The following is a 25,929-nucleotide window of genomic DNA, read 5'->3' on the forward strand; positions in this document are numbered from 1 at the left end:
ATTAATCATTTGACAGCACTAATATATATATATATATATATATATATATATTACATGAAAAAGTTAAACAAAAAAAAAATTTCAATGTTGCCTTGGCAACGAACTGAAATTAATTTAAGTTGCACTAAAAATATAAATAAACAAACATACTAAAACTGAATGAAAACTGAAATAAAAAAATTCAACCTAAATAATAAATAATAGAATTACAATAATAGAAGGAAAAGGGACACAAAAACTAATAAAAAAAACCTAATAAAAATAAAAAAACAACGTAACAAAACTACTAAAAATTAAACAAAAATGTTTAATATTACTGAAAAGCTAATTTAAAATATTAATAAAAAATAAAATAGTATATCAAAAAATACAAAAATAACACTGGTCCTGACACAAAATGAATATATGACAAAACACACCTAAATTTACATATATATATCAACCCACACTCACAACTCACCTGGTCAATGCCGCTTCCACGACACTGTAATATAATGACCTCTAGAAGTTTGGCAGCATGGCATTCTGGGTCTTCCCCAGCATCACTAGTTAGGACCTGGGGGTGAGAGGTCAAAAGGTCAAATGTCAAATGCATATGGAAGAATGACAAAAAATGCATTTTAAATTGAAAAATTTCATAGAGGAAATGCATATTAAGACCTTTTTGCACATGGTGTAAATGACCTCCAGGTATTTGGGGTCTGACAGCAGCATATTTGTGTCCACGGTAACATAATTGTGCAAGAGGGGCATCATATCTGCATCAACAGGGTAATATATCACATCTTTAACCATGTACTCAATATCGCCTCAATCATTTTCAAAAGACTCTCATAAACACGCACATCCATGAACTTAATGACTCTTTCAACCTAGTTCAATCATGACATGATTTATAGCTTAAGGTGGAGCAGAGAGATCAAGTCTGAGCTTGGCGCTCGGCTGCGTTTTACGCCACAGGTGAGGTATCTGAGCTACATGTGTGTCTGAGACCTGTGAAGTAGTCAAAGCAGTCATGCTGGAAGACGTCGTACAGGACCCCCAACAGCTGCCACATCTGAGGGGAGATGGAATAACAGGTGAGTCCAAACGCCAGCGACAAGATCTCCTCATAAAACTCTGAAAAAGACAGAGAGAATGTGATTGATCGCTCCTGAAACAGAGACAGGATGTTTTGAGGACAATCAAAGATCGCTAAACGATATATACATTACATATTTAAAAAGTATTGATATTGAAATTTTCCTTCCAAGCTCCACCATGTGGTCAAATGTTGCAATTTTTTGTAAGAGGCGTTCAAACTGACAGATTAAATCGCTGGAGTTTGACAAGCAACTACAGTATGTAACTGCATCTCTGCTGTCTTCACTCCCATTGGTAGTTGGATGGTAGTTCATCTCATTGCTATAATTGCATAAACTCACACAAAGTTCACATTTTCGCCAACTCTGATTGAAAACTTTGCTGTGTTACTGCAAATCGGTATCAGTGTGAACGCATCTTTATGGGGATGTCTTTAAAATTATTTAACGTAATTTATGACATAAAACAATTATTATTACTGAAAAAATCCATGATAAATAATCTCGAACTGGAAAATAGCGTCACACACACACCTGCCATACCTATGATGGGTTTCTGGAGGACGAGACCAATCACCTGCAGGCATATTACCTCCAGCTGTTGACTGATCTAAGATTGATAGAAATAGAGAAAGAGAGAGAGAGAGAGGGGAAATATATCAACCTTATTTCTGTTTTCAGAAACATCACAACATGTTCAAACAAATCTTGATGCAATTTAAAGAGACCGTTCACCCAAACATGATCATTCTGATCAGCCCAATTTGTGAACAAATCATTCAGACCAGTTTTGTGAACCGGATAAACGTATTCATTTAAAAGATATCGGTCAAAAGAACAACTGGATCATGAATCTGGCATTTCAGTCCATTCCTTGTACAAAGTTAGTGTATGACTTCAAAAAACTTGGAATATGATGCAAAGAATGCATGAAGCCTATTTTGAATAGTACCTCATTCACTTTCACTATAAGAAAACAAGCAGACAGAATATTTTTCATATAAATATTATATTTGTATGTAATAATATATGACTTTTGTATAATTCTGAAATATGTGCAACAATTTTATATAACATTTTTTTCCACTAAAAATGATTCCAATGCAGAACTCTGAATTTTTTTGAATACTTAAGTAAAAATAAAATAAAATAAAATAAAATTTGAAATGTTTTTGCAAGCTGATATACGAGTAATGAACATTATCATTTAAAAGTTTGGGGCCGATAAGATTTTTTTATTATTTTTGAAAGAAGTCTCTTATGCTCATCAAGGCTGCATTTATTTGATAAAAAATACAGTAAAAACAATAATATTGTGAAATATTATTACAATTTAAACTAACTGTTTTCTACATTTTAAAATGTCATTTATTTCTGTAAAGGCAAAATTGAATTTTCAGCATCATTACTCCAGTCTTCAGTGTCACATGATCCTTCAGAAATCATTCTAATAACAGCATTTATTTGAAATAGTAACATTATAAATGTTATAAATGCCTTTGCTGTCACTTCCGACTAATTAAATACATTGATCAATCCACGCTGAATAAAAGTATTCATTTATTTCCCAAAAATATCGGAAAAAACAGTAGCGTATTCTTCTCATGCTAAAAATTCATGAAAAAGGCCTTAAGCACGTGTCCAAACCTCTTTTCGGTCCCCCATGACTGTGAGGATGGTGTCTATGGTGCTGAGGATACCCAGAGCCATCACGGTCTTATCTTCACTTTCCTCGTATTCTTCACTCTGGAGAATCTTGCTGCAGATCTCCGCCTGTGCACAACAACCTCTTTTAGCATGAAACCCTGTAATTACTTAATGCTAAACTGATAAAGCGAGTGCAGTACCAGGTTCTGTGTCATATCCACCGCCATGACGGCCACTTCCTCGCTGTATTCACAGATCATCTTCTGAATGACACCGGTAAGGTCATCGTTCTCGGTTTCTTTGATGATGTGCAGCAGCTCCTGCATCACAGGCTTGATGAAGGGTCGCATGTAGACCTTAGCTGCACTCAAACAATACACAAAAGGTGGAAAGAGGGAAGAATTATGTAAGTACTGGACGGGCAGACAGCAGACTTGCATTTAAATAGGTTAATCCACTTATCTCTTAAACCAATTACAGAGAGTAAACCAATTTAATTTAGTAAAACTAATTTGATGCTTAATAAGTGCATTAGTGCTCTGCTGCATTTTGTTCTCAAATGAAAGTAGACGTATTTACTGTATTTTCATTATGATTTTGGTTTGACAAAGCCGACATATTTTTATTTATTGAAGCTTCTTTTATTTCATTTAAGCCGCTGACTTGCATTTTATGAATCACCAGCAAAAAACCTTCTTTACTGTTTTACTGAAGAAAAAAGTCGCCTACATCTCGGATGGCCTGAGGGTGAGTAAATTAACAGCAAATTGTCATTTTTGGGTGAACTATCCATTTAAAGTGTGTGTCTGTGTGTGGCATCAACCCTTGTTCCTGGTTCCTGACCAGCATCTGCAGTGCAATGGCTGCCTCCACTTTGACCGGCATCTCCTTGTCATCCACCAGGTTCTGTTTGACCAGCTCCACAGCGTTCCTCAGGACCAGCTCGTTATGGAACTTCAGAGGACTGAACGAGTGCAGCACCCAGCACGACTGCACACACACCGCAGAGAGACCAGAATTACGGCTCCATGGAAACCAGTGTTGCTTTGAAAGACTCTTGACAGATGCAGTTTTGATAGCTAAAGCACTGGGCAAAACATACTCTGAAATTCAATAGTCGTGGGTTGTTTGAGTGACCAGTTGGTCATGTCCACCAGAAATGGGCAATGAGCACAGACCATTAATAGGGTAAATGATACGATAGTAGACAAATAACCACGCTACTTAACAACTTCAATTGCACAAAACTATTAAGAGTTCTCATAAAAAAGCAAAACAAAACAAAACAAGACAGGAGCATTTCTCACAGCAGGCAATTTGAAATTTGACAATAATTGTCTTGAAATTTATTGTTGGAGATTTTGTTAAGAATGCGGTGCTTTGATGTCTGTAACGGCGCCAATTTAGAGGGTTGAATTTATGAACACAATTTCTCTGAGATGGTTTTTATCATGCTGACAGTTAGTCTTATGGTTAGTTATCATGCCAAAACCCTCTCTGAGAAGATCTTTAAAGTTTTCAATTCAATTCAAATTCAAAATTCAATTCAAATTTATTTGTATAGCGCTTTTCACAATACACATTGTTTCAAAGCAGCTTTGTTTTTTAAAAATAAATAAGTATTAAAATACGAAATAAATATATACATTAAAAAAATTTAATAAATAGATAATTCATTTAAAAAATAAATAAATACAATTTTCTTTTTAGTTTTATAAGTCAATAATATACGAAAAAAATTATATTTTTGAGCAAAATTCTGAACTGACCATTTTCCTGTTTCAACTGAATTTCCCAGCTGGAATGTAATAATGCTATTGAGGTTTTTAATCAGAAACACTATTAAAACATCTCTCTTTTTACACTCTCTCATATTCATAAATTGGACAATATGTGAAATAGTGCAATGACACTGTCAGAGAACTTAATGGCCAAATAATCAGAATAAGCAAGCTTTACAAAGCAACAAGGAGAAAAAAAAATATTAACCAAGCACACTGACTGAATTTCAAGCGGATGTACTCATACGGATCTTCCTGCCATAGTCTTTCATCTTCATCTTTATAGCACATCAGAGGAAACACCACCTCCTGAGTTATAGGCTGCAGAGACAGAGATATTAAGCTGCATGAAAGTCATCATTTATATGAAGTCATGTGATGCTGGTTCCCACCTGCACGTGCGGTTTCATCTGTTTCCATGTGAGCGAGTGCGAGACGCCCTGAGTCATGTAGCTCAGAGCCTGCTGGAGGACGCGAGGACTCACGTACTGCCTCTGCCTGTGCTGGTCGATCACTTTTAACAAGACCTGCAGGAAAAAACAGGATCAGCAATCATCATACATCACTGTACCATGGTACCAAAATTATATGGTTTTTAAATGCCATTAGATTTTTGATTTGTTTTTTTTACAATACAAATGCTGTTCATACCTGCTGGATTCCTACAGCATAAGTCTTCAAGAAAAAGTCAGCAAACTCAACATATTCTTTTGTTACATTTCCTGGACTGCCATATCTGAGAATAGAAAATCAGCACAAATCAATTAATAATATAATATAATATAATATAATTCCAAGTTATTGTCTACATTACAATTTAGAGTGATCTGTTATCAGAAGTGAATGTATCCAAGTAATGTTCATTTAACAAATGAACAGTTCAAGGTAATAGAATCATACAATTTTAATTAAGAAAACTTTAAATGTAAAGAAAAACTCAATAACTGACTAGTCTGTTGTTAAGATGATTAGTTGACCATCCTGACCAATCCTATTGTAAAACTACTAAAAACATTTTTGTTAATTGAAATAAAATACATACAATAAAAAATAAAATATAAATATTAAATGGAATAAATTAAACGAAAATTAGAAATCTTAACTGAAATAAGTTTAAGTACTAACATTATCAAATGAAATAAAACTAAAACTGAAATAAAAATAAAAAACAATAAAAATGTCAAAAGCACATAATAAATTTACTAAAAAAAAATAAAAAAAATTAAAATAAACTAAAAATAAAGAATATATTTGAAAAATAAATCTAATAGTAATAAAACTAATAATAGCATATAAATAATATAAAAAAAACACTGATGCCTACTAAATAGTTACAGTGGCATTTAATAATTTCATCTGGCAGTTAAACGGTTGGCAGTAAACACTCACTCACCCGGGCCCTTAAGTAGCCAAGATTAGAGTTGAGCAGAGGAAACACATCGTTTTGTAACATGAGCTCCATCTGGTCCCTGTACACCCGCTTCTGCAGAAAGACAAGGACAAGCAGGAACACTAATGCAGAAAGCTCGTAATTAAATTGGGAACACAGAGAAGATCTTGCTTATTGAATCTAACCTTTAGCAAGGGTTGAGCCAAGGCACCGATCACATGCAGTGCCCCATCCTTCCTGCGGGGGTCAGTGTTAGGATCCATGAGGATCTGATGGCAAAACTCCATCATATGTGGCAAGACCTGAGAAGGACATGGAAAGGATGAGAGCACGAACCCACAGGCGATGATAGAACCCATTTACCCTAAAAATGTGAAATTAAATCATATGTGAATGTGTGACCTCTGTTCATTTTTGCAGAAAACAGCACCTGCAATGAAATACTTGAGGTTATTTCACACTGAATCCTTCCCTTGAACAGTGCTTCCCTCCAGTATCTCTAGCAAGTAATTCTGATCAGATCTAAAGGCGTTTCGTGGAAAGTCTGGGGTGCTTCTTTGGAATGTGAATGTAAATAAGAGCTCTGGAGTTAAAGAGCGGTCTGAGGGTGGACTCACCTCCTTCCTCTTCCTGGCTGCAGTACATAACAGAGTCTGAGCAGCCGTGGCAGGGGACACATGATCATCATACATATCTACAGCAGAACACACACAAGGAACCACACAGATCAGTTAACCATATCATTACGCAATCTATACCTGAATTCACTGACAGAAAATTAACCTGCTTGCAAGCAGGCAGTTCTCAATATTTTTCAGCCTCGACTGAAATACATCAGAAAAACTATAATCAACCAAACAGCCATTGTAGTCAACCATATTGAAAATGCTCAATGCATAAATTAAAACTGTTAAAGTCTAGTAATATTAAAAATAAATAAGCTATTTTAATAAAATAAATCAGATTTTGAATTAAAAAAAAATATATATATAGTAAATAAATAATAATTAATATATTCATTTAAAAATATTTTAATACATTATTAAAATAACTACGTTTTTATTTTGTACATCATTTTAATACATTAAAAACTTACATGAGGAAACACCACCTCCTGAGTTATAGGCTGCAGAGACAGAGATATTAAGCTGCATGAAAGTCATCATTTATATGAAGTCATGTGATGCTGGTTCCCACCTGCACGTGCGGTTTCATCTGTTTCCATGTGAGCGAGTGCGAGACGCCCTGAGTCATGTAGCTCAGAGCCTGCTGGAGGACGCGAGGACTCACGTACTGCCTCTGCCTGTGCTGGTCGATCACTTTTAACAAGACCTGCAGGAAAAAACAGGATCAGCAATCATCATACATCACTGTACCATGGTACCAAAATTATATGGTTTTTAAATGCCATTAGATTTTTGATTTGTTTTTTTTACAATACAAATGCTGTTCATACCTGCTGGATTCCTACAGCATAAGTCTTCAAGAAAAAGTCAGCAAACTCAACATATTCTTTTGTTACATTTCCTGGACTGCCATATCTGAGAATAGAAAATCAGCACAAATCAATTAATAATATAATATAATATAATATAATTCCAAGTTATTTTGATCAAAATATACAAAATATAATATAATAAATATACAAATATATAATTTATAATATATGTATATTTACAAATATATATATATAAAATAATATAATATAAAAATTCAAAATTATTGTGATCAAAATATACAAAATAATACACAAAAATACACAATATTCCAAGTCATTGTGATAAAAAATTATGTAATTAATTATACAAAATATACAATTAATGTACAAAATATAATATAATATAATTCCAAGTTATTGTGATCAAAATATACCTCTAATATACAAAATATAATACACAAAAATACACAATATTCCATAATATAATATAATTAATATAATATTCCAAGTTATTGAGGTTAAAAAATGACTGTAAATAATCATAGAAAATATACAATTAATATATAAGAAAAATAATATAATCAAGTTATTGACATTAAAATAATAATTGCTGGGTACTGCTCGGTTTTTAAGTCTGCCATTGTGCAAAGTGAATTTCCTATTAGGGGATCAATAAAGTTCTTTCTATTTTAAGTGACCACAAATGATGCTTGTGGTCTGGCTTGTTTAATCACCTCTCAAACATTCTCGTGATGATGTGCAGAGCCCATTTCTTGCATTTCCACCAGATCAGTTCTGGTCGATCGTCCTCGTCAGCTTCCAGAGTTTCCTGAAAATCATTCAGCTTCGAGTCATGGAATCATATTTACCGATAAGATCTTAACTGTGAGGAAAAATGCTTCCCAAACGTACTGCTGGGACGTCCCGATCCACAACTGTCCGCAGGATCTCCATCCAGTGGGTCATGATGGTGTTATTGATCAGCTGTAGTGGAAGGGAATACTGCAGATGCAAACACAAACTGGGGCTTAGCAGTTAGCACTTGGGAATAACCTGGTAAACAAATTAAACAAATGCTCACACACACCTGTACAAGTGCATGGAAAATCTTTAGGATTTGCTTCTGGATCAGAACTGAGATGAAGGTGGCATCAGACAGGAGTTGAGTGATGAGTTGCTGGATCCGTGGCAAGAAGATCTGCATTGCAGCCAACAGGGGGTCCCGCTCCTCAGCCTTCTTAAACCTGACCACCACAGAACCATAATGATCAACTTTCATACATATTTCAATTTACTCTTTCATAGACCTCTGATTTAAAGGAATAGTTCACCCAAGAATTAAAATTTTGGGGCAATTTGCTTAACTTCAGGCCAACCAAATGAGTTTGTTTCTTCATCAGAACAGATCTGGAGCATTACATCACTTGCTCACCAGTGGATGCTCTGCAGTGAATGGGTGCCGTCAGAATGAGAGTCCAAACAGTTGATAAAAACATCACAATAATACACAAGCAATCTACACGACTCCAGTCCATCAGTCCAAAGTCATGTGAACTTAAAAATCTGTGTATTTGTAATGAACAAATCCATCATTAAATCAAACTGTTGCTTCATGCTAAAATATGAGTCCTCTATCCATAATATTGCTTTGTCCAGTGAAAAAAAGTTGTCTCATCTGAATCAGGAGAGAAATATGCACACATCAAGCATCAAGAAAACACTTCATAACAAATATGTTGGTGGATTTTGAAGTTTGAGGACAACAGAGAATGGACTTTTTCCACTGGAGGAAGCATTATTATGGATTATGGACTCGTATTTTGACAGTTCATTTCTGAGTGAACTATTCCTTTAACCCCAATCTGATTTGAGGGTGACAATTATGACATGACTAAACTGTGAAATATCCTTAAGAGAAACAAAAATCTTGCGGTTCACTCACTCATAGTTTTTGACGAGTTGGTAAAGAGCGAGCAGACTCCCGTACCAGCTCCCACTGTTCTGTGACTGCAGATACAGATTAATTTTGTCCACTACGCCTGTCCACCGTCCAGGAAAGTCGTGTTTTATTATGGCACGCAAGCATACTGTCAACTGAGCCCTGCCAACCGACAAAAAAAAGTCATTTTCAAGCAATAACACCTGCAAAAATGCCGTAATTGCACAACTGACTCACCTTATGGACTCTGGACAGCGAATAACGGCCTCCACCATGTTTTCTCGGATCTGTCCGCGATCGTTCTCATGAATGTTGAAAGGAAACACCACCTCCCCCAGAGTGGGCTCTCGGTCCTGCCAGTACTGACTCACCATGTTCTTCAGGTAGATGGCAGCTAGAGGAAGAATATAATGACTAACGGTAAAGGAAAAGATCTCAATCCAGAATGATTCAACTGGGGTCATTCAGATTCAGAATCTCAGCTTGATTAATCAGTCATTTCTAAAGGTCTAAAAAGCATCAAAATACTGTAGGAAGAGAGAAACTCTCACCTGCCTGTCGCACAGGAAACTCCACCTGGTCCGACACAATGATCTGCAGCAGAGTTGGGGCGAAGTTGATGATCTTGTAAGACTGAAAAAAAAAATGAAATTCAAGAGACTGATGACTTTGATTTTTTGTAAACATTAGCAATCTGCGATCCTACATGGTTTATCTGGACTCAAGTGTCACTGTTCTCAGTGATTCTCAACTGGCTTTTCTTCAGGACCGAGATCAAGTGGCGACCCAATATAGCTCCAAAATTATTACATTATCACACAAAATTGTTGGTTTCATGCTACCTGTATCCAATAATTCAGAATTACTGAAATAGCTTATAGTGAGAAAATATCATTAAATCCTCTTCATAACAAATATAACAAACAACCGATTGGATGTCAAATGTAATGCAAAGAACTGAAATAATGAAACTAAGAACTGACTTTGTATAGAGCGCTTTGCACAGAGTGCAGATTGCACCGAATTGCATCAGTGGTCTGCAATGGTGATTTACATGCAGCAGAATCAGGACACAATTAAAAATGTCATATCGCAGTATAACACCTATAAACTCTGTAGTAGTGCACATTGCACATCATTCATTAGGGGTATTAGGTTTTTTATTTCTCTCTCTCTGGCATCAAGACTAAACCAGATCAGATCTTAGAATAAAGCACAGGTCACAGATATTATTTTAAATAGGCATTTGCCTCTGTTGTTGCACACTGATGCTTTGATGCAATGCAACTATTTTGCAACATTATACAAACAAAATCAACCATCCAAATAGTAAACAAAGATAAAATAGTGACTAATTAAACATTATCCTGCCTTATGCATTAAAATCAGGCCCTAACTTAGAATATTGACTGAAAGCATCTCTGCTCTTATGGTGTTTGTGTTTCCTAGAGAAACATCAAACTTCTCTAGATGGTTCACTGACCTGGTTGAGTTCATTCTCAGCCGCTAGCCTGAGATTCGGGTCTATGGTGCCCTTCAGAGCCTGTATGATTCGATTGGGATCCATTAGGCCCGATGCGATGGATTAATTTGAATAAATTTGGACTATCGGACAGATGCGCGGACGATCAGTTGTTCTCCGATCTTACAAGCAGCCCTGCCCCAGTCTGCCGGCGAGCGACTGTCAGCGTCGCAAACAACAAAGCCGAAGCGAAACGTTTACGGCAGAAGCTGGCATGACAACTGCTGCCCACGCGAAAAATTAAAGGGACGTTTTTTATTATGACTGTGATGTAAACATTTAAACTGCATCTAAATGGCGGCCTATTTAGAATTAAAATTGCACTTAAAATCGAAAAGTATATGCCACTATTCAGAATGTATATACATTTCTAACAGGTTTATAAATGTAAGTTTAATCTGAATAGTTTTGAATTATTGACTAATACAAATTGTTTTGACAGCTTTTTTATTTTGCTACTGAGTCTTTGCAATATAATAAGGTTTAATGAATAGATATAGAGATATAATAAATAGTTTATATTTAAAATCAAGTTTGAACTATTTGCGCATTTCTTGTATAGGATGCGCGTTTCGTATATAGACGTATTGTCTCCTTTGATGTGCCGTAGTGTTGTCATTGAAAAGTGTCATGGTGGCGTTTAGCACCAAGAATGTGCATTTTACCAGCAGAAAACCGTTTGAATCGCTTAATTTCGATGGTGTGATTAATTTTGGTCTTTTCCAGCGACCGCGACTGTCGGACACAACATAACGCGCGCATCAAACAGTTTAATAACGCTGTCGTGTGAATGTGCGGCAGCTGCAAGTGGAACTGCGCTGATTCTCACTGTCATCATGTGTGACACGCAGCGCGACGATGAGCTCCGGCCGGTTCCAAAAGAGCGAGCCGTGCTCGAGAGTTTCTTCACTCAGCTCGGGATGTTCTGGTTCGACAGGGCGAAGGATTATGTGGAGAAGGAGAAGGACGCCAGTAAGAGCGCGGGGGCCATCTGGGCGTCTCTGCTGGCCGCTCTCGCACACCTGGCAGCCGCGGAGAAAGCCTACCACAACATGACTTTCCTCGGGCAGAAACTAGGTGTGAGAGAAGCATTTCCAAATCTGCTGGTGCTACCGTGGAGGTATTTGGTAGCCCATTTCCTCCACACAAAAAAAAAAAATTATTAAATAAAAATTATGACATAAAAGTCAAAATTAGAAGTATGGATTACAGATATCGACACAAAATTCTGAGATAAAGTCAGAATTATAAGATATTAATTTTTAAGTTAAAATAACAATTATGAGATTAAGTCGAAATTTATATTAAACAATAAAATTGAGGTAAAACGTTGAAATTGACACAAAATATGAGATTTCAGGTCACAATTATGAGATAAAAAATAAACATTATGACTGTCAAAATTATGAGAAAGTAAACCTTGAGATACCAAGTCATAATTATGAAATCGAAAGTCGAAATTATGAGATAAAAGGTCATAATTTAAACATAAGAACTGACGTCAATTATGACAAGTCATAATTGACAGTCAAAATTAAGTCATAATTACAACAAAGCTATAAAGTTGACAAAACATTTGACATGTTATAATTGACATTTTTTCATAACATAATTGTAATTATATCATAATTTTTTTGTTGTATCAAATTTGATATTTAATGCCAATACATAATTACATCGTGATTTGTCATAATTATAACTTTTCACTTAATCACTTATAATGTTTCCATTTATCTCAAATTCCGCTTTTTGTCATGATTATTATGACTGTCATAATACATCATTTTAAATTTTTATGTGATTTGACATAATTATGACAGCATCTCATGAATTTTATATATTTTTTAATGTAAAACTTGATTAAATTTGACTTTGTGTAAAACTTGATTTACCAGAGCATGATTTTTTTCTTACGTGATGGAAATCAGCTTCCACAGGTATCAGATGGTAACACTTTCTGATTATGCATATCAGTAATTCAGTAACATATCATGGCAAGATGATGTTTTTGGACCTTTGCCAGGATAATACCATGCTTTTTTTTTAATGTGCCATAACAAGCCATAGAGAAAAAAATAGCATTACCCTACATGTACCATGGTAATGTCATGTTTCGAATATGCCAAAAACATGGTATTACCCTTGTCCAAGTCCGAAAAACACTGGATGGTACTGTTCATGTACCAAGCCAATGTAATGTATGTTATTTTTTGGACCCTGTGTGACAGGGTAGTATAATTGAAATACGGCAGATGGTTATAACTTTTCACTTAATCACTTATAATGTTTCCATTTATCTCAAATTCCGCTTTTTGTCATGATTATTATGACTGTCATAATACATCATTTTAAATATTTATGTGATTTGACATAATTATGACAGTATCTCATGAATTTTATATTTTTTAATGTAAAACTTGATTAAATTTGACTTTGTGTAAAACTTGATTTACCAGAGCATGATTTTTTTCTTACGTGATGGAAATCAGCTTCCACAGGTATCAGATGGTAACACTTTCTGATTATGCATATCAGTAATTCAGTAACATATCATGGCAAGATGATGTTTTTGGACCTTTGCCAGGATAATACCATGCTTTTTTTTTAATGTGCCATAACAAGCCATAGAGAAAAAAATAGCATTACCCTACATGTACCATGGTAATGTCATGTTTCGAATATGCCAAAAACATGGTATTACCCTTGTCCAAGTCCGAAAAACACTGGATGGTACTGTTCATGTACCAAGCCAATGTAATGTATGTTATTTTTTGGACCCTGTGTGACAGGGTAGTATAATTGAAATACGGCAGATGGTGCCATGTGGCCATACATAATGCATCTCCATCTGTGTGTTCTGTTATTGAATTAATATTCAAGCTGAACCGTGCCTCCTGCATTGTATTGTTTTAATGCCACCATATTAAAGTATGTGTATCATGCAGGTGGTCAGTCATTCTTCAGCCGCAAGGATTCCATCAGAACTATCTATACGTCCCTGAACAACGAACTGAAGAAGGTGGTCTCCATGGGCCGCCACACATCCGGAGGCTCCTCTCCCAACCTGGAAGATCTCCTGCCCCATTTGTCGGAGCAGCTGTGTCACTTCACGCAGGCCAGGATGGAGATAGCTGACTTCTACGAGAAGATGCATTCTCTGGGCAGCCAGAAGACTGTGAACTCTGAGGAGCTCGTGAGCACGCTGGAGAGCATTCTGCAGAAGTACAGTTCCAGGTGAGAAACAGGGGCGGCGCTGATGCTGTGTGTGCAAATGCTTCATTGAGTCGTTTTAGAATCATTACAAGTATTAAAAACAATGGCCATTTTGTATATTACTGAAATGGTCTACGAATGGTTTTAGATTATGAGGATCATTCTGTGTATGTGTGTGTGTGTTGCCAGGGTCTCTGTGTTGTTGTGTGTTATCCATGCCAGCAGAGGGAGCTGTGGCTCACCTTGCTCACATTTACCCTTTATTTATAAGCAAAACAAATGATTTTAACAATTTTTTTTACACCCAAAACACATGGAATAGAAAAAGTATGAAAGCCCATGTCCACCTCAGAGTAAACAAAAATAAAAGTAATTTAAAATGAGAATTCTTTTAAAATCTTTACTCAGAAATGGACTTGAACAGAAAATGGATTAAATTAATTAATGAGGTGCATTTAAATTAAATTAAGTTTTGTTTTAGATTATGAGGATCATTCTGTGTATGTGTGTGTTGCGAGGGTCTCTGTGTTGTTGTGTGTTATCCATGCCAGCAGAGGGAGCTGTGGCTCACCTTGCTCACATTTACCCTTTATTTATAAGCAAAACAAATGATTTTAACAATTTTTTTTACACCCAAAACACATGGAATAGAAAAAGTATGAAAGCCCATGTCCACCTCAGAGTAAACAAAAATAAAAGTAATTTAAAATGAGAATTCTTTTAAAATCTTTACTCAGAAATGGACTTGAACAGAAAATGGATTAAATTAATTAATGAGGTGCATTTAAATTAAATTAAGTTTTGATAAAGGCATCTGTATGTATATATAAGTATTTTATAAGTTTCATTTAAAGGATACAGCTTCACTATTATTAATTAAAATAATAATTATTAAACTAAAAATAATAAATACCATGAATTAATTATTAAATATATATGTTTAATTCGATTTTTTATTAATTACTCAGAAATGAGCTTAAACAAAAAATTACCAATAATTTCCTTATAAACAGATGGAGCTGCTGAAGGAAAATGTGCTACATTTAAAGGTGCATTTGATGTCTTTTTTTAAAGCATATGGCAAATAATATATATATATTATATTATATTATATTATATATTAAATGTAGCACATATATATATATTTATATATATATATATATATATTTTTTTTTAATATATCTTTTTTTTTTTACATTATATTAATATATAGTGACATAAATATAGCGATAGATACAAGTTTGAAAAATATTGTTCAAGCCCTTTCCAAAAAAATCTCTTCTCATTTGGTTTGAAAAAAAATCACAAGAAGTTTGAAAAAATCTGTTCTCGAAGCTCATTTGGATTTTACAAAATTATCTTTAAAATACAGTATCCTGAAAAAGGGACGCAAGTTGAAAAACGACTTAAATTGACCTTTAAATTACAAGGTTGTTCTAGCAGAAATCATGTTATAGTGTGAGGACAAGTGATGTATGATAAAGCAGTATGTGAGCCCAGCACCTGGTTAATGACATCTGAAGCCGAGCGCTCCCACTGACTGCTCAAGGTGAACTCTGCTCTTCTCTAAATGAAGAGAGAGAGAGATGGAAGGAAGGAAGGAAGGAAGGAAGGATGCCAAATGTTGAGTCATCGCTGGAGTAGAAGAGACGAGATCTCACAAATGTTATCTGATCAATTAATCAGTCAGCCAAGTGCTTAGCAGAGATTCGGCTCTTGCCAGCAGTGTGACGCTACAGAGGGTCTGCAGAGGCTGACCTTGAGAAATCAGCTGTGAACTCGATTAAATGTCTGCTGGCCTACAGAGAAAATGCGATTTAAATGTCAATCTTTGTGTTGCAAAAACTGGTAAAACAGTTGGCTGGTAAAACAGATAGTCCCGCCCGAAACTCTCATTATTGGTTGGCATGTTGGGCTGGTCAGGACGTTCTCACAGTAACAGGATTTACAAATGGCTTATCTCAGAATTAAACTGCAATAGAAAGTACTCTTCTGCCAGCCTTTTTTATGAAGAAGCTCACTTTTCTTTCTCTCTCTGTCATTTCCTCATGCTCTCTTTCCGGCTGCCTGCTAAGACATGTAATTAATGATCAGTCAGGGGTGAAGAATTTTCACGCTGCTGCTGCATGCAGGAGATGTAATGAGCTCTCTGCCGGCCTGCAGTATTCATGACTTTCTCCAGCACTAATGAGCAAAGAGAACAAGCTGGCGCGGCGTCGCTCGCTCAAACACAAACGGGACACACAGATTGCAGGATTACAGAGATGTTGACAATCATCCACCATCTTATATTAATATCAGAGTTCCATTTCACGATATTGAAAACAAATTCTATTGCGATATTTTTTTCTCCAAGATATATTATAGAATAAAATTATTGTAAAATTATGAAAACATACAGGAATTTTCGCAAGATGATTTGAATAGCAATATTTGGAAAGAATTAATACATTTAGATTTAGTTGGTTGTTTGCCGAGGAGTGCATCTGCATTTAAAATTATTCAAAAAAAAATCAAAAATAACTTTTTTTTTTGTGTGAACCATCCTTTTACCCCCGGTTTCACAGACAAGGCTTAAGCCTAGTCCCAGACTAAAATGTAAGTCTGAGCGGTGTCAACTGAAAGAAACTTGCACTGACTGATCTTAAAACATATCAGTGCCTTTGTTTTGTCTCAAGATGCACACCAGTAATGTGTTTTCTAAGGCATGTTTATGAAAAATTACTTAAATGTCCTAATTGAACTATGACCTAATCCTGGTTTAGTCTAAGCCCTGTCTGTGAAACCAGGCCTTAGAGTTGAACAATTTTGGAAATACACTTGGGTTACTTTTTACAAGAACCAACTTAAATCTCTTTCCACAACCATAAAGTGAACAGAATTAAAAATATATATATTTCTTTCAATTTATGTTTTCATAAGCCTCCTTCCCATAGCTTTTTGACCAACTTAATATGACTATAAAATAATGAATTTTATTGTGATTATTACATTAAAATATTAAATAAATATTACAATAAAACGACTACTGTAAAGTAATTATGTATTTGATAATTTTACAAAAATTACACAAAAAGCATCTCAGAGCTGAAACACCAAATCATGGGCTCAGAGCTCGATTTTGAACGGCAGGCTTACACTGAAAAAAAAAATGGTATTGTAAATTTCACAAATAATTAAAGAAATGACAAGTAACATTGAATTAATCCTGAAATTTTGAAGTTGAAAGACTGATAAACTACTTAAAAACGTACTCTAATATTTTTTTTTATCTACAATTTAAAATAATAATTATATAAAAATAATTGAAAAATTCTGTAGTGTAAAAAAAATAATTGAAAAAAATAAAAATAATTTTCTACAGTGTGTAAATGCACAGTAGCGCGCTTCACTTTGAATTCTGCAGCGCATTACGTTATTATCCTTTGCATTTTGCCTATTGCATTAAACCATTTCGATACAATGTGCAGCCCTAATTTTGTGCCATTTCGTTTCTTTTAGATTCCACCATCCAATCCTGAGCCGTCTTGAGAGCAGCTTCCAGGTGGAGGTGGACATGTTGACGCAGCTGTTACGATGCCAGGCGCAGATCTCCGAGTGGCATTTCCTGCCATCTCTGCTGAATCTGCATGGCGCCCATTCCAAACTTCAGGCATGGGGTCAGGTGTTCGAGCGGCAAAGAGAAACCAGGAAACACCTTTTCGGAGGCCAATCCCAGAAGGCCGTGCAGCCACCACACCTCTACCTGTGGCTGCAGCGCCTTCAAGCGACGCTCCAAGCAAAGTTCAGCTTCTACTTCCACGAGGCTCTGAGCCGCCAAACGTCACAGTCCGAAATGAAAACCCTGACGGCTCGCACCTCCCTGGATTACTTCGGCAAGATCTCGGGCTTCATTCGCAAGCATGACGCTTCGAACGTCTCCTTGGTCTTCGACAACCGTGGCTCCGAGAGCTTTCAGGGACACGGATACCACCATCCGCACTCTTACCGTGAAGCTCCTAAAGGTGTGGACCAGTTTCCAGCCGTCGTGTCGCTTCCTGGCGGAGAAAGGCCGGTCACGCATTGGCCCAATGTCATCATGATCATGAGTGACCGCTCCACGGAGCTCAACGCTTTGGATAAGGTGGTCCACTTTTATGACGATAAAGTCCAGAGCACCTACTTCCTTGCACGGCCCGAGCCGCACTTCACTGTGGTGGTGATCTTTGACGGGAGGAAGTCAGAGAGGGACTCGAACATCGTGGCATTCCTGCAGGAGCTGACGGGATCGCTGAGGAACACCAAACCCTTCACTACACTCAAACCAGGCTCCAAGGGCTGAACTCTTTCATATTTATCAATATATACTATTTTTCACCCCAAATATAGTTTCTTTTAAAAGGACATTTACCTTGATATCAGTTGCTGTTGCTCTTTTATTCACTGTGCTGCTAAAACTCTTGTTGAATATAAACCATTTTATTCTTTTCCCTTTGAACAGCTACCAAAGAGGTCCAAAAGCTTCATGATTCAAACACTTTCAGACCAAAGACGAATATCACAGCCGTGACTGTGTCTTGTTTTTTTTATGTGCTCACAAATGAGTTATTTAAGCTCGTGTTCCTGCTTAGCAATTGGATTTGCTTTACCGAATGTGAAAGGGACCCACTGCAAAGAATTTGCCTTCCCCTTTTATTGTTAATTTGCTGTGCATTTTAATAGCCTTTGGTTTTAATGTTTTGACTTTTTTTGACCATTGTGTACATTTTCACTTCTGAAATAAAGTTTGGAATTGTCTGTCATACTATAACTGTACAGACTTCTTTCTCTTAGGGAATAAAATTGTTATGGATAAAAAAACGTTTTGATTGCACATGTGCATTTCTTTGGGTTGCAGTGATTAACAAAATTAAATCTACTGAATTACTTCAGCTTCAAATTCTTGATTCAAAGAGCCTCTTCAATTGGCATTTAATGTGATCTATATAGTACTGTTTGAAAGCTTGAAGGTTTGTAAGATTTGTCATGTTTTTGAAAACTCTTATTCTCACAAAGGTTGCATATTTAAAGGGGTCATATGATGCGATTTCATTTTTTCCTTTCTCTTTGGAGTGTTACAAGCTCTTGGTGCATAAAGAAGATCTGTAAATTTGCAAAGACTAAAGTCTCAAATCCAAAGAGATATTCTTTATAAAAGTTAAGAGTCAGCCACACCCCCCAGTAAAACAGTAATATTGTTAAATTGTATATTGTTAAAACAGTAATATATTAAAATAACATTTCTCTGTTGGCAAAGCTGAATTTTCAGCATCATTGCTCCAGTCTTCAGTGTCACATGATCCTTCAGAAGTCATTTTAATATGCTGATTAGCTGCTCAAGAAACATTTTCTTTTCAACCATTCCTGGGTGCGGTTTAAAGTGTTTATGGTCATTGTCCTGCTGGAAATCCCAGGACCTTCATGGTAATTCAGTGCACAATTTCAATGAAAAATAACTATACCTATTCAATAGTGAATACGTTTTTGGATTTCGGTGTGATATAAACGGCGACTGATTACTTTCTTGTTATGGTTCACTGCGACCCAATAAAACCCATAAGTCACAGCTGTACATATGAGAGTTAACATCTGTACTGAAGGACAGCAGAAAAGATGTCCCAGCTTGCATTTGAAAAATGGATGAAGATTAATATAAATCAAAACATTAAAGATTGATAGCTTTATACCCATAACACAAGACCGTGAAAACAAGCTCACAAAACATCAGCAAATCTGAAACCACAGTGGGGTCCAAAGGTCTGAGATCACATTAAAAATCTGGATTCAAAATCTAATTTAAAATTAACCAAGAAATGCTGTGATGTAAAATGAAAAAGAAAACTTAAAATCATGCTGGAGAACATGATTAGCAGGTTTTACACAAAATTGTTCACGCAGCTAAAGCAAAAGGAACAAACTAAATATATATTATATTCACATTGCATTTTCAATTCAACATGAAATAGTAGTAGTATTATATTAGAATGCAAAATAAAAAGTGGTCTAAGACTTTTGGACCCCATTGAATGTCTAATCTCTATCATTTTACCTCCACTTTAGAATCGGCCAAGTTAAGGTGCATGATGGGAAATGATTCCTTGCTAAAAGACTGTGACCTCCACTCCTGCATGAGCCATAAAAGCATCCTCGAATCTTCCTAAATTTTTAACGGCAAGACTGAAATAAGAGCACAGGTTATTATTAGTGTACATGTGTACAAAACATGGATTCAGGCAGATGGATTGTAATGTTTAAAGGAACAGTGCACTAAAATCCTTCACAATCATTCACCTTTTATGTTCTAAAGAGGAGTGGTTTGTATAAAATGGTAATAATAACAAAATGTTATTTTTGGGTGCACAGTCTCTGTGATTGTAGATCGTCGTATGCTTTTTACTCACCGTTTAGTTTTAGTATGCGTCAATCCATCACTAAACTGAAATATACCAACAAAAAAGTACAATGCACCATTTTTGAGACATATTAACTTTCCTTTATTTCAAAGACATTCAGTTTCGACACATTTTAAAATGCACTGGAACATGATTTAATGCTACATGCCAATACAGTCCTATACATGAAAGTGCGACATCACAATGGATTAAATGTACATATTTATTATTTGTTCAGGATATTAAATATCTGGAAAGAGCTCTAGCGTTATTATTATTATAATTTAACTTGGGGAACGACTCTTCAGAGAGCGATGGGAGCACACACCCTTGGCAGACCAGGCTCCTGCATTCAACATGCATCCTGAAAGGCACTTTCATGTGAACACAGTGTGTGTGTGTGTGTGTGTAGGAGGGTGGGGCGATAATCATAGATATTCACATTGCTTGGAAAAGGACAAAAAGGTGGGCGTTGGATAATGTGACAAGCGGTCGCAGTCATATGAAAGAGCGCCAGTAAGAAATGAAGGTAAAAAAATTGAACAGGTAGAAAAACGTAAAAGCAGCAGTCAAAAAAAGTGGAAAAACAATCATTGTTAGTGTATAAAAAAGTGAAACAAGGCCGTTCAGTTGTAAAACAACTCACCTCACCTTCATGCATATTTACACACCCTCGTTCACACACACACACAATCCTGTCTACAAGTGCAGCACACTCTCTCTCTCTTTCACTCACACCACACACACTCAAACACTTAAGTTGTCATGTACAAGCATGAGTTATTCGTCATCTAGTACTCTGAACTACTCTAACTGCATTTTATCATGCTAAAAACCCCACACAGACACACACAGAAGAGCCATGTTTGGATAGTGTGCTCCAAAGAGTCTGCCGTTGACAACATCGTACAAACACACATATACTGGAAGCACAGGGGACGTTGAAAATCGAGGATCGAACACCATGATCATCCGACAGTGAAGCAGCAGTGGAAATTGTACTTGAACGACCTGAGGGAGGGCGTGGCCTATTTGCATGAACTTTCAGAATTTTCTTCGCATTCCTGTGTTTTTGCGCCTTCAGTGTGACGTTTTGATAAAGCTTAGTTTGTGTGTTTGCCCTCAGAATGCGTCCCTCCCACGTCGTCCAATCAGGCTTCAGGGTTTGGTTTCCACGGTAAAGGGGGAGGTTTATCTGGTGATGAAGGCTTGGTGTGGTATTTTTCGAGTGAAAAAAGGGAAAAAAAAGTGGAACATTCATGGAATACATTCTGTGTTCTACAGCCGCCTCGCGGGAAAGGCTAGGTGAACGAACCAAAAAACTAAATTACATTCCCCATCAACTTCCAACAAGTGAAATAACTATTTTCCCAAGAGGCACCAGGAGTCCTGTAACTCGAATCGAAGCATCAAAAAAGGCAGCAGCAACTTATAAAAAAACGGCGTTTTCGACACATCCCTCTTGTGATAGTAAGGCCTAACAAATCAAAGCACTCAAAATACATTGCACTGACTCAATGGAACATTTCCCAAAAAAAGCAACAACGGTACTTCCTGTACAGGCAGTCTCTCTCCGCTGTCTCTGAATGTGTTCCTCGTAAATGTATCTACACACAGACAAGTAAAGTCCTATTCACTTTGAGAATACACACACACCACCCTGACAACACATTTATGGATATAATATCGTAGACTAATGCTATCAGACCGTTCTGCGCGTAAACTAGCTATCGGCCGTACAATCATGTCATTATTAAGAGATTAACCCTGTTCTTCGAGCAGTCGTCAAGTCTTAAACCCTGTTTCCTTCAGTTGGACCCATTGGCTTACATAGTGCCAGATTTGTCGCCGCCGAAACTGGAGGGCGGATTCTGGGGCTGCTGGGAAGGCGGAGGGTTGGCTTTGGGGAGAATGGGCGGTTTGGGCCGCAAAGCAGGTGGGCGGAGCGTCACGCCCATGCGGGGTGAGGCGATGGGTTTGAAGGTGGCAACGGGGTCGTTGGAGCGCCGGGACGAAGGGCCGGGCAACGGAGGGAGAGGAGGAAGGGGGCTAATAGGGCTGAGGGGGCTCGGGGAATCTGACGGGCTGGACAAGCTGGAGGGGGTGGAGCCGGATGGGCTGCTCTTCACCTGCTCCAGGGTGTCCAGCACCAGGTCAGGAGCCGCGCTTTTCCCGTTCTGCCTTTCCAGCTCACGCAGCTCATTCAAGGCCAGACTCATAGTTTCCTCTAAATCCTGTAGAGAGAGAGCGTTAACTGTACGGGCAATACTAACATGACATGTTAAGTTATTTGAGCATGCATGAGTGCGGATTTGGGCAAATATCACAAAACTTATCATAGCTATTTTTTATACATTATACATTTTTTGTATTGTATTTTTTGTATAATTTGATTATACATTTAATTCACATATTATTAATTTTTTATAATTTTAATTTTAATTTTCTTAATTGATTTGATTCATTATTAATATATGAACATATATAAATATTATATGTAATATATTTTTATTTATATTATTGTTAATTTTCATTTTATTCAAGGCTTTTTCCAAAATTAATAAAAGCTGACTGTTATATGAGATATAAACTGACCCGTTATTATATGAGAATCTGAGTGAAAAATGTGCTTAACTGTAAAAATGTCAATGCAAAAAAATTTTAATGGTCCTACAAAGAGGATTCAATTTCCATATGCAAAATAACACATCTTATTTTTTTTTCCTTTTAATTATGGGACTGAAATGTGATGAGATTTGCCTATTTGCATGTCTGTTCATAACAAACCTGTGCCATTGTGTGCGGGTTCAGCGTCTGAGAGCGTTGAATAGGTAACCCACAGTGCAGTGTGGATGGTGACTGGCGTATTGGAGGACTCTCTCGTTCTCTGTCCCTGCGCAGGGACTCGTGTCGGCTGATGTTGGCAGTGACGTTGCCGTTGGAGGTGGCGTTGTGTCCCGTGCGTCTGTGGAGCTCAGGACTGTCTACGCAGCTATTCCCACGTAGCAGCTCCCGCGGGCTGAAATGCCCCGTTACAGTCACCGTTACGGGAGGCGAGCTGCGTTCCAGCCCATTGCCATGGCAGTGACCGTCGCTTAGGCGACCGGGGACGCGGCGCAGGAGGGCTTCCGTTCGCTTCCGGTGTCTGAAGAAAGGAAAGAGGAATTATTAAAGCAAAATGCAAGGAGAGAAGTGACTAGGAGACTAAAGGCCAGCGTGTGCGTGTGCTCACCGCCTGATGAAGGTCTCAGGGATTCTTGGTTCAGTAGGGGACGTCAGTGAGCGTCTGGAGCTCACTTCATCTGAAGGTGTGGTGCTGGACTCACTGTCTGCTTTCTGGCTCAGAGTGTCTGACATGGCCCCATCCCTGAAATATGTCATTCAGAAGTTTATTCATTCATCCATTTTAACATCAAGCTATTCATCATTTGATCAAAATGTCTTTTAGTTTTAAAAGGAAATTCAATTACATAAACAGAACAAACTTCAAATTCCTTACAAGACAATTACTATGAAAACATTTCTCCATAAATACCATAATTACTACAGACATTAAGTGGGAATTAGTCACTACTGTTAAAAATAAAATAATAAAACAAACATTTAATAAATTACTTCTTTGATTGTAGAGGCAGCACCATAATAACTGTTTCATGGCTTTAAAGCAGTAATATTAAGTGGAAATTAGTCACCACTGAAATGAAATGAAATTAAATGACCTCTCAAACTGTGTAAAGGAGATACCATATTAATTCACTATGGTTTACAGCAGTACGATTAACTGTAAATCTGGTATTTTGGTGGAAATTGTTTGCTATGGTATTAATTTTTTATCTTGTTTCCCTGAATATGCAAGTGAACTCACTCCTGCAGCGTGACGTATTGGTGTGGTATGAGTCCGTCAATGCCGTTGTGACGTCCCTCCCACCAGTCTTCAGACGCTCTCTGGAAGAGCAACAGAGTGGCGCCTTTTTTAAACGTCAGCTCCCGTCCAGACCGTCCCACATAGTCAAACTTGGCTATGGCCTTCACAGGCTCACCCTCTGAAAGACAGACAGACAAATTCAGAATTCTGTATTTTTGTGAATAAGAAAAATAGAGTATTTTTACATGATAAAAATCATTTTACCCTCCTCGCTCGTCTGTGTTTCCGTCCCTCCATCCTGCTCCCCCTCCTCAAACGCTCCAGGTTCACTGTACGGACTTTCACTTTAGGACACAAAAGATTATCAACATACTGCAATACACTTTAAACCATATACATGTGAATATGGGAATTGGTTCCGCACATACACTCACCAATACTCAGTATTGCTCATGCATTTCTCATAAACGGCTCCCTCCAGCTCTTTGGTGTCAGGGAAGATGGTTTCATGGTGGATGATGATGGTTTTGATGATCTCATTGACATGCGCCTGACATGAGACCTGGTCCAGGAGGTCCGGGGTGGGCATCAAAGTCGGACCGAAGCATATAGCCAGGTTTCCAGGGTCCATCATGTTCTCGTCACTGTACTGGGACAAGCTGTGATGGGAAATAAACCCATGATGCATTATGTTGTCTCCTGAGTACATTGCTATAATTATGCATTCTCAATCCATATCGCACCTTTATCCAACACTATCGCTCCCACCCTCCCTCTGTCTTTCACCATATCTCTCTCACGGCACAGAGGTGGGAGAGGATTTAATTTCCGGTGTGAAAACAGATGCTTAGTTTAGCTGCATTTCTCTTATTCAATGAGACGCTTGAGCTTTGCAGCTGAGTGAGTTGTGTTCTTTTGAAAGTACAAATATTGATGAATAGTTCATAGTGAGTATAGACATGAAGGAGTGTGTGTATGTGGGTTTACTTAGTTTTGTCCCTGAAGTGTAGCTGTCAACATAAATCAGCTAAATATGGCAAAACATTCCTTTGAGAACATCTGAAAACTTCCTAAGGAATTATTTAGAGATATAACTGTAAATGTCTTATGTAATTTTTGGTTTTATGGTAGTATTTTTAGTAAATGAAATCAGACACTTCATAAGGTTATTACTACTTGTTATAAAGTGACATTTGTGTTTGTGTAATAATTTAATAATAGATAATACCATCTGACCTTCTAAAAATATTTAATTTGCGTTACCTGCATTTCTTTTGGGGTAGTCTGTATTATTTAAAATAAAATAAACATTAACTGAAATAAATGAAAATATAAAAACAGTTCTAATTTTATTAATTATATATATAAACAAATAAAAATCAACATTTCAAATTTTCCTTAAAAAACAAAAATAATTCTTCAGTATTCATGTTTTCTTTTAGAGTCTGCATTGATTAATTACTTATTATATATAAAATAATTAATAATATTTATACCAGGGTCATTATCAAACTAAAACAAATACAAAACAATACAAAAACATTTTCATTATTTAAAATAAAATGAATGTTAAGTGTAAAATTCTAATAAGTACCAGGCTATTATTGTTAACTGAAATAAAAAAATTCTAATAAGTAGAAGT

At 36.7% G+C, this 25,929-nt stretch overlaps 3 protein-coding genes across 6 annotated transcripts in view; 1 reads left to right on the top strand and 2 right to left on the bottom strand.

Annotated features, from left to right (window-relative positions):
- LOC107744005 (importin-8-like) overlaps positions 1-10,968 on the bottom strand; it is a 16,696-nt gene extending 5,728 nt beyond the window's left edge. Inside the window, exons 1-20 of the mRNA XM_016557467.1 lie at positions 10,761-10,968; positions 9,829-9,910; positions 9,515-9,671; positions 9,281-9,439; positions 8,426-8,582; positions 8,251-8,340; positions 8,073-8,167; positions 7,357-7,441; positions 7,098-7,232; positions 6,997-7,026; positions 6,518-6,625; positions 6,086-6,202; positions 5,904-5,993; positions 3,554-3,719; positions 2,930-3,090; positions 2,730-2,855; positions 1,617-1,692; positions 994-1,119; positions 661-758; positions 461-556 (exon numbers count right to left, since the gene is read on the bottom strand). Coding sequence (XP_016412953.1) covers positions 461-556; positions 661-758; positions 994-1,119; positions 1,617-1,692; positions 2,730-2,855; positions 2,930-3,090; positions 3,554-3,719; positions 5,904-5,993; positions 6,086-6,202; positions 6,518-6,625; positions 6,997-7,026; positions 7,098-7,232; positions 7,357-7,441; positions 8,073-8,167; positions 8,251-8,340; positions 8,426-8,582; positions 9,281-9,439; positions 9,515-9,671; positions 9,829-9,910; positions 10,761-10,844 — 2,238 coding nt within the window. The 5' untranslated portion in view covers positions 10,845-10,968. The remainder of the gene's footprint in view (positions 1-460; positions 557-660; positions 759-993; positions 1,120-1,616; positions 1,693-2,729; positions 2,856-2,929; positions 3,091-3,553; positions 3,720-5,903; positions 5,994-6,085; positions 6,203-6,517; positions 6,626-6,996; positions 7,027-7,097; positions 7,233-7,356; positions 7,442-8,072; positions 8,168-8,250; positions 8,341-8,425; positions 8,583-9,280; positions 9,440-9,514; positions 9,672-9,828; positions 9,911-10,760) is intronic.
- Positions 10,969-11,416: 448 nt separating this feature from the next.
- LOC107743608 (UPF0536 protein C12orf66 homolog) lies at positions 11,417-18,515 on the top strand. Its single transcript, XM_016556940.1, has 3 exons — positions 11,417-11,876; positions 13,745-14,033; positions 17,514-18,515. The coding sequence occupies exons 1-3, from the start codon at positions 11,636-11,638 to the stop codon at positions 18,331-18,333; spliced, it is 1,350 nt and encodes a 449-aa protein (XP_016412426.1). The 5' UTR covers positions 11,417-11,635; the 3' UTR covers positions 18,334-18,515.
- Positions 18,516-20,973: 2,458 nt separating this feature from the next.
- The window catches only part of srgap1b (SLIT-ROBO Rho GTPase activating protein 1b), a 36,948-nt gene continuing 31,992 nt past the window's right edge, over positions 20,974-25,929 (bottom strand). For all 4 annotated transcript variants that reach the window (XM_016556727.1, XM_016556718.1, XM_016556745.1 and 1 more), the window contains 6 exons: positions 24,722-24,946; positions 24,552-24,631; positions 24,288-24,465; positions 23,655-23,789; positions 23,210-23,567; positions 20,974-22,656 (listed from right to left, as the gene is read on the bottom strand). In XM_016556727.1, coding sequence (XP_016412213.1) covers positions 22,249-22,656; positions 23,210-23,567; positions 23,655-23,789; positions 24,288-24,465; positions 24,552-24,631; positions 24,722-24,946 — 1,384 coding nt within the window. In that variant the 3' untranslated portion in view covers positions 20,974-22,248. The remainder of the gene's footprint in view (positions 22,657-23,209; positions 23,568-23,654; positions 23,790-24,287; positions 24,466-24,551; positions 24,632-24,721; positions 24,947-25,929) is intronic.

Source organism: Sinocyclocheilus rhinocerous, unplaced genomic scaffold (assembly GCF_001515625.1).
Source record: "Sinocyclocheilus rhinocerous isolate Xijiao unplaced genomic scaffold, SAMN03320098_v1.1 scaffold551, whole genome shotgun sequence".
Taxonomy (NCBI): Eukaryota; Metazoa; Chordata; class Actinopteri; order Cypriniformes; family Cyprinidae; genus Sinocyclocheilus; species Sinocyclocheilus rhinocerous.

Coding starts and splice junctions, on each gene's coding strand:
- LOC107743608 (XM_016556940.1), top strand. CDS start 11,636: ATGTGTGACACGCAGCGCGACGATGAGCTCCGGCCGGTTCCAAAAGAG. Junction 11,877..13,744: donor TTTCCTCGGGCAGAAACTAG/GTGTGAGAGAAG, acceptor TGTATCATGCAG/GTGGTCAGTCATTCTTCAGC. Junction 14,034..17,513: donor CTGCAGAAGTACAGTTCCAG/GTGAGAAACAGG, acceptor CGTTTCTTTTAG/ATTCCACCATCCAATCCTGA.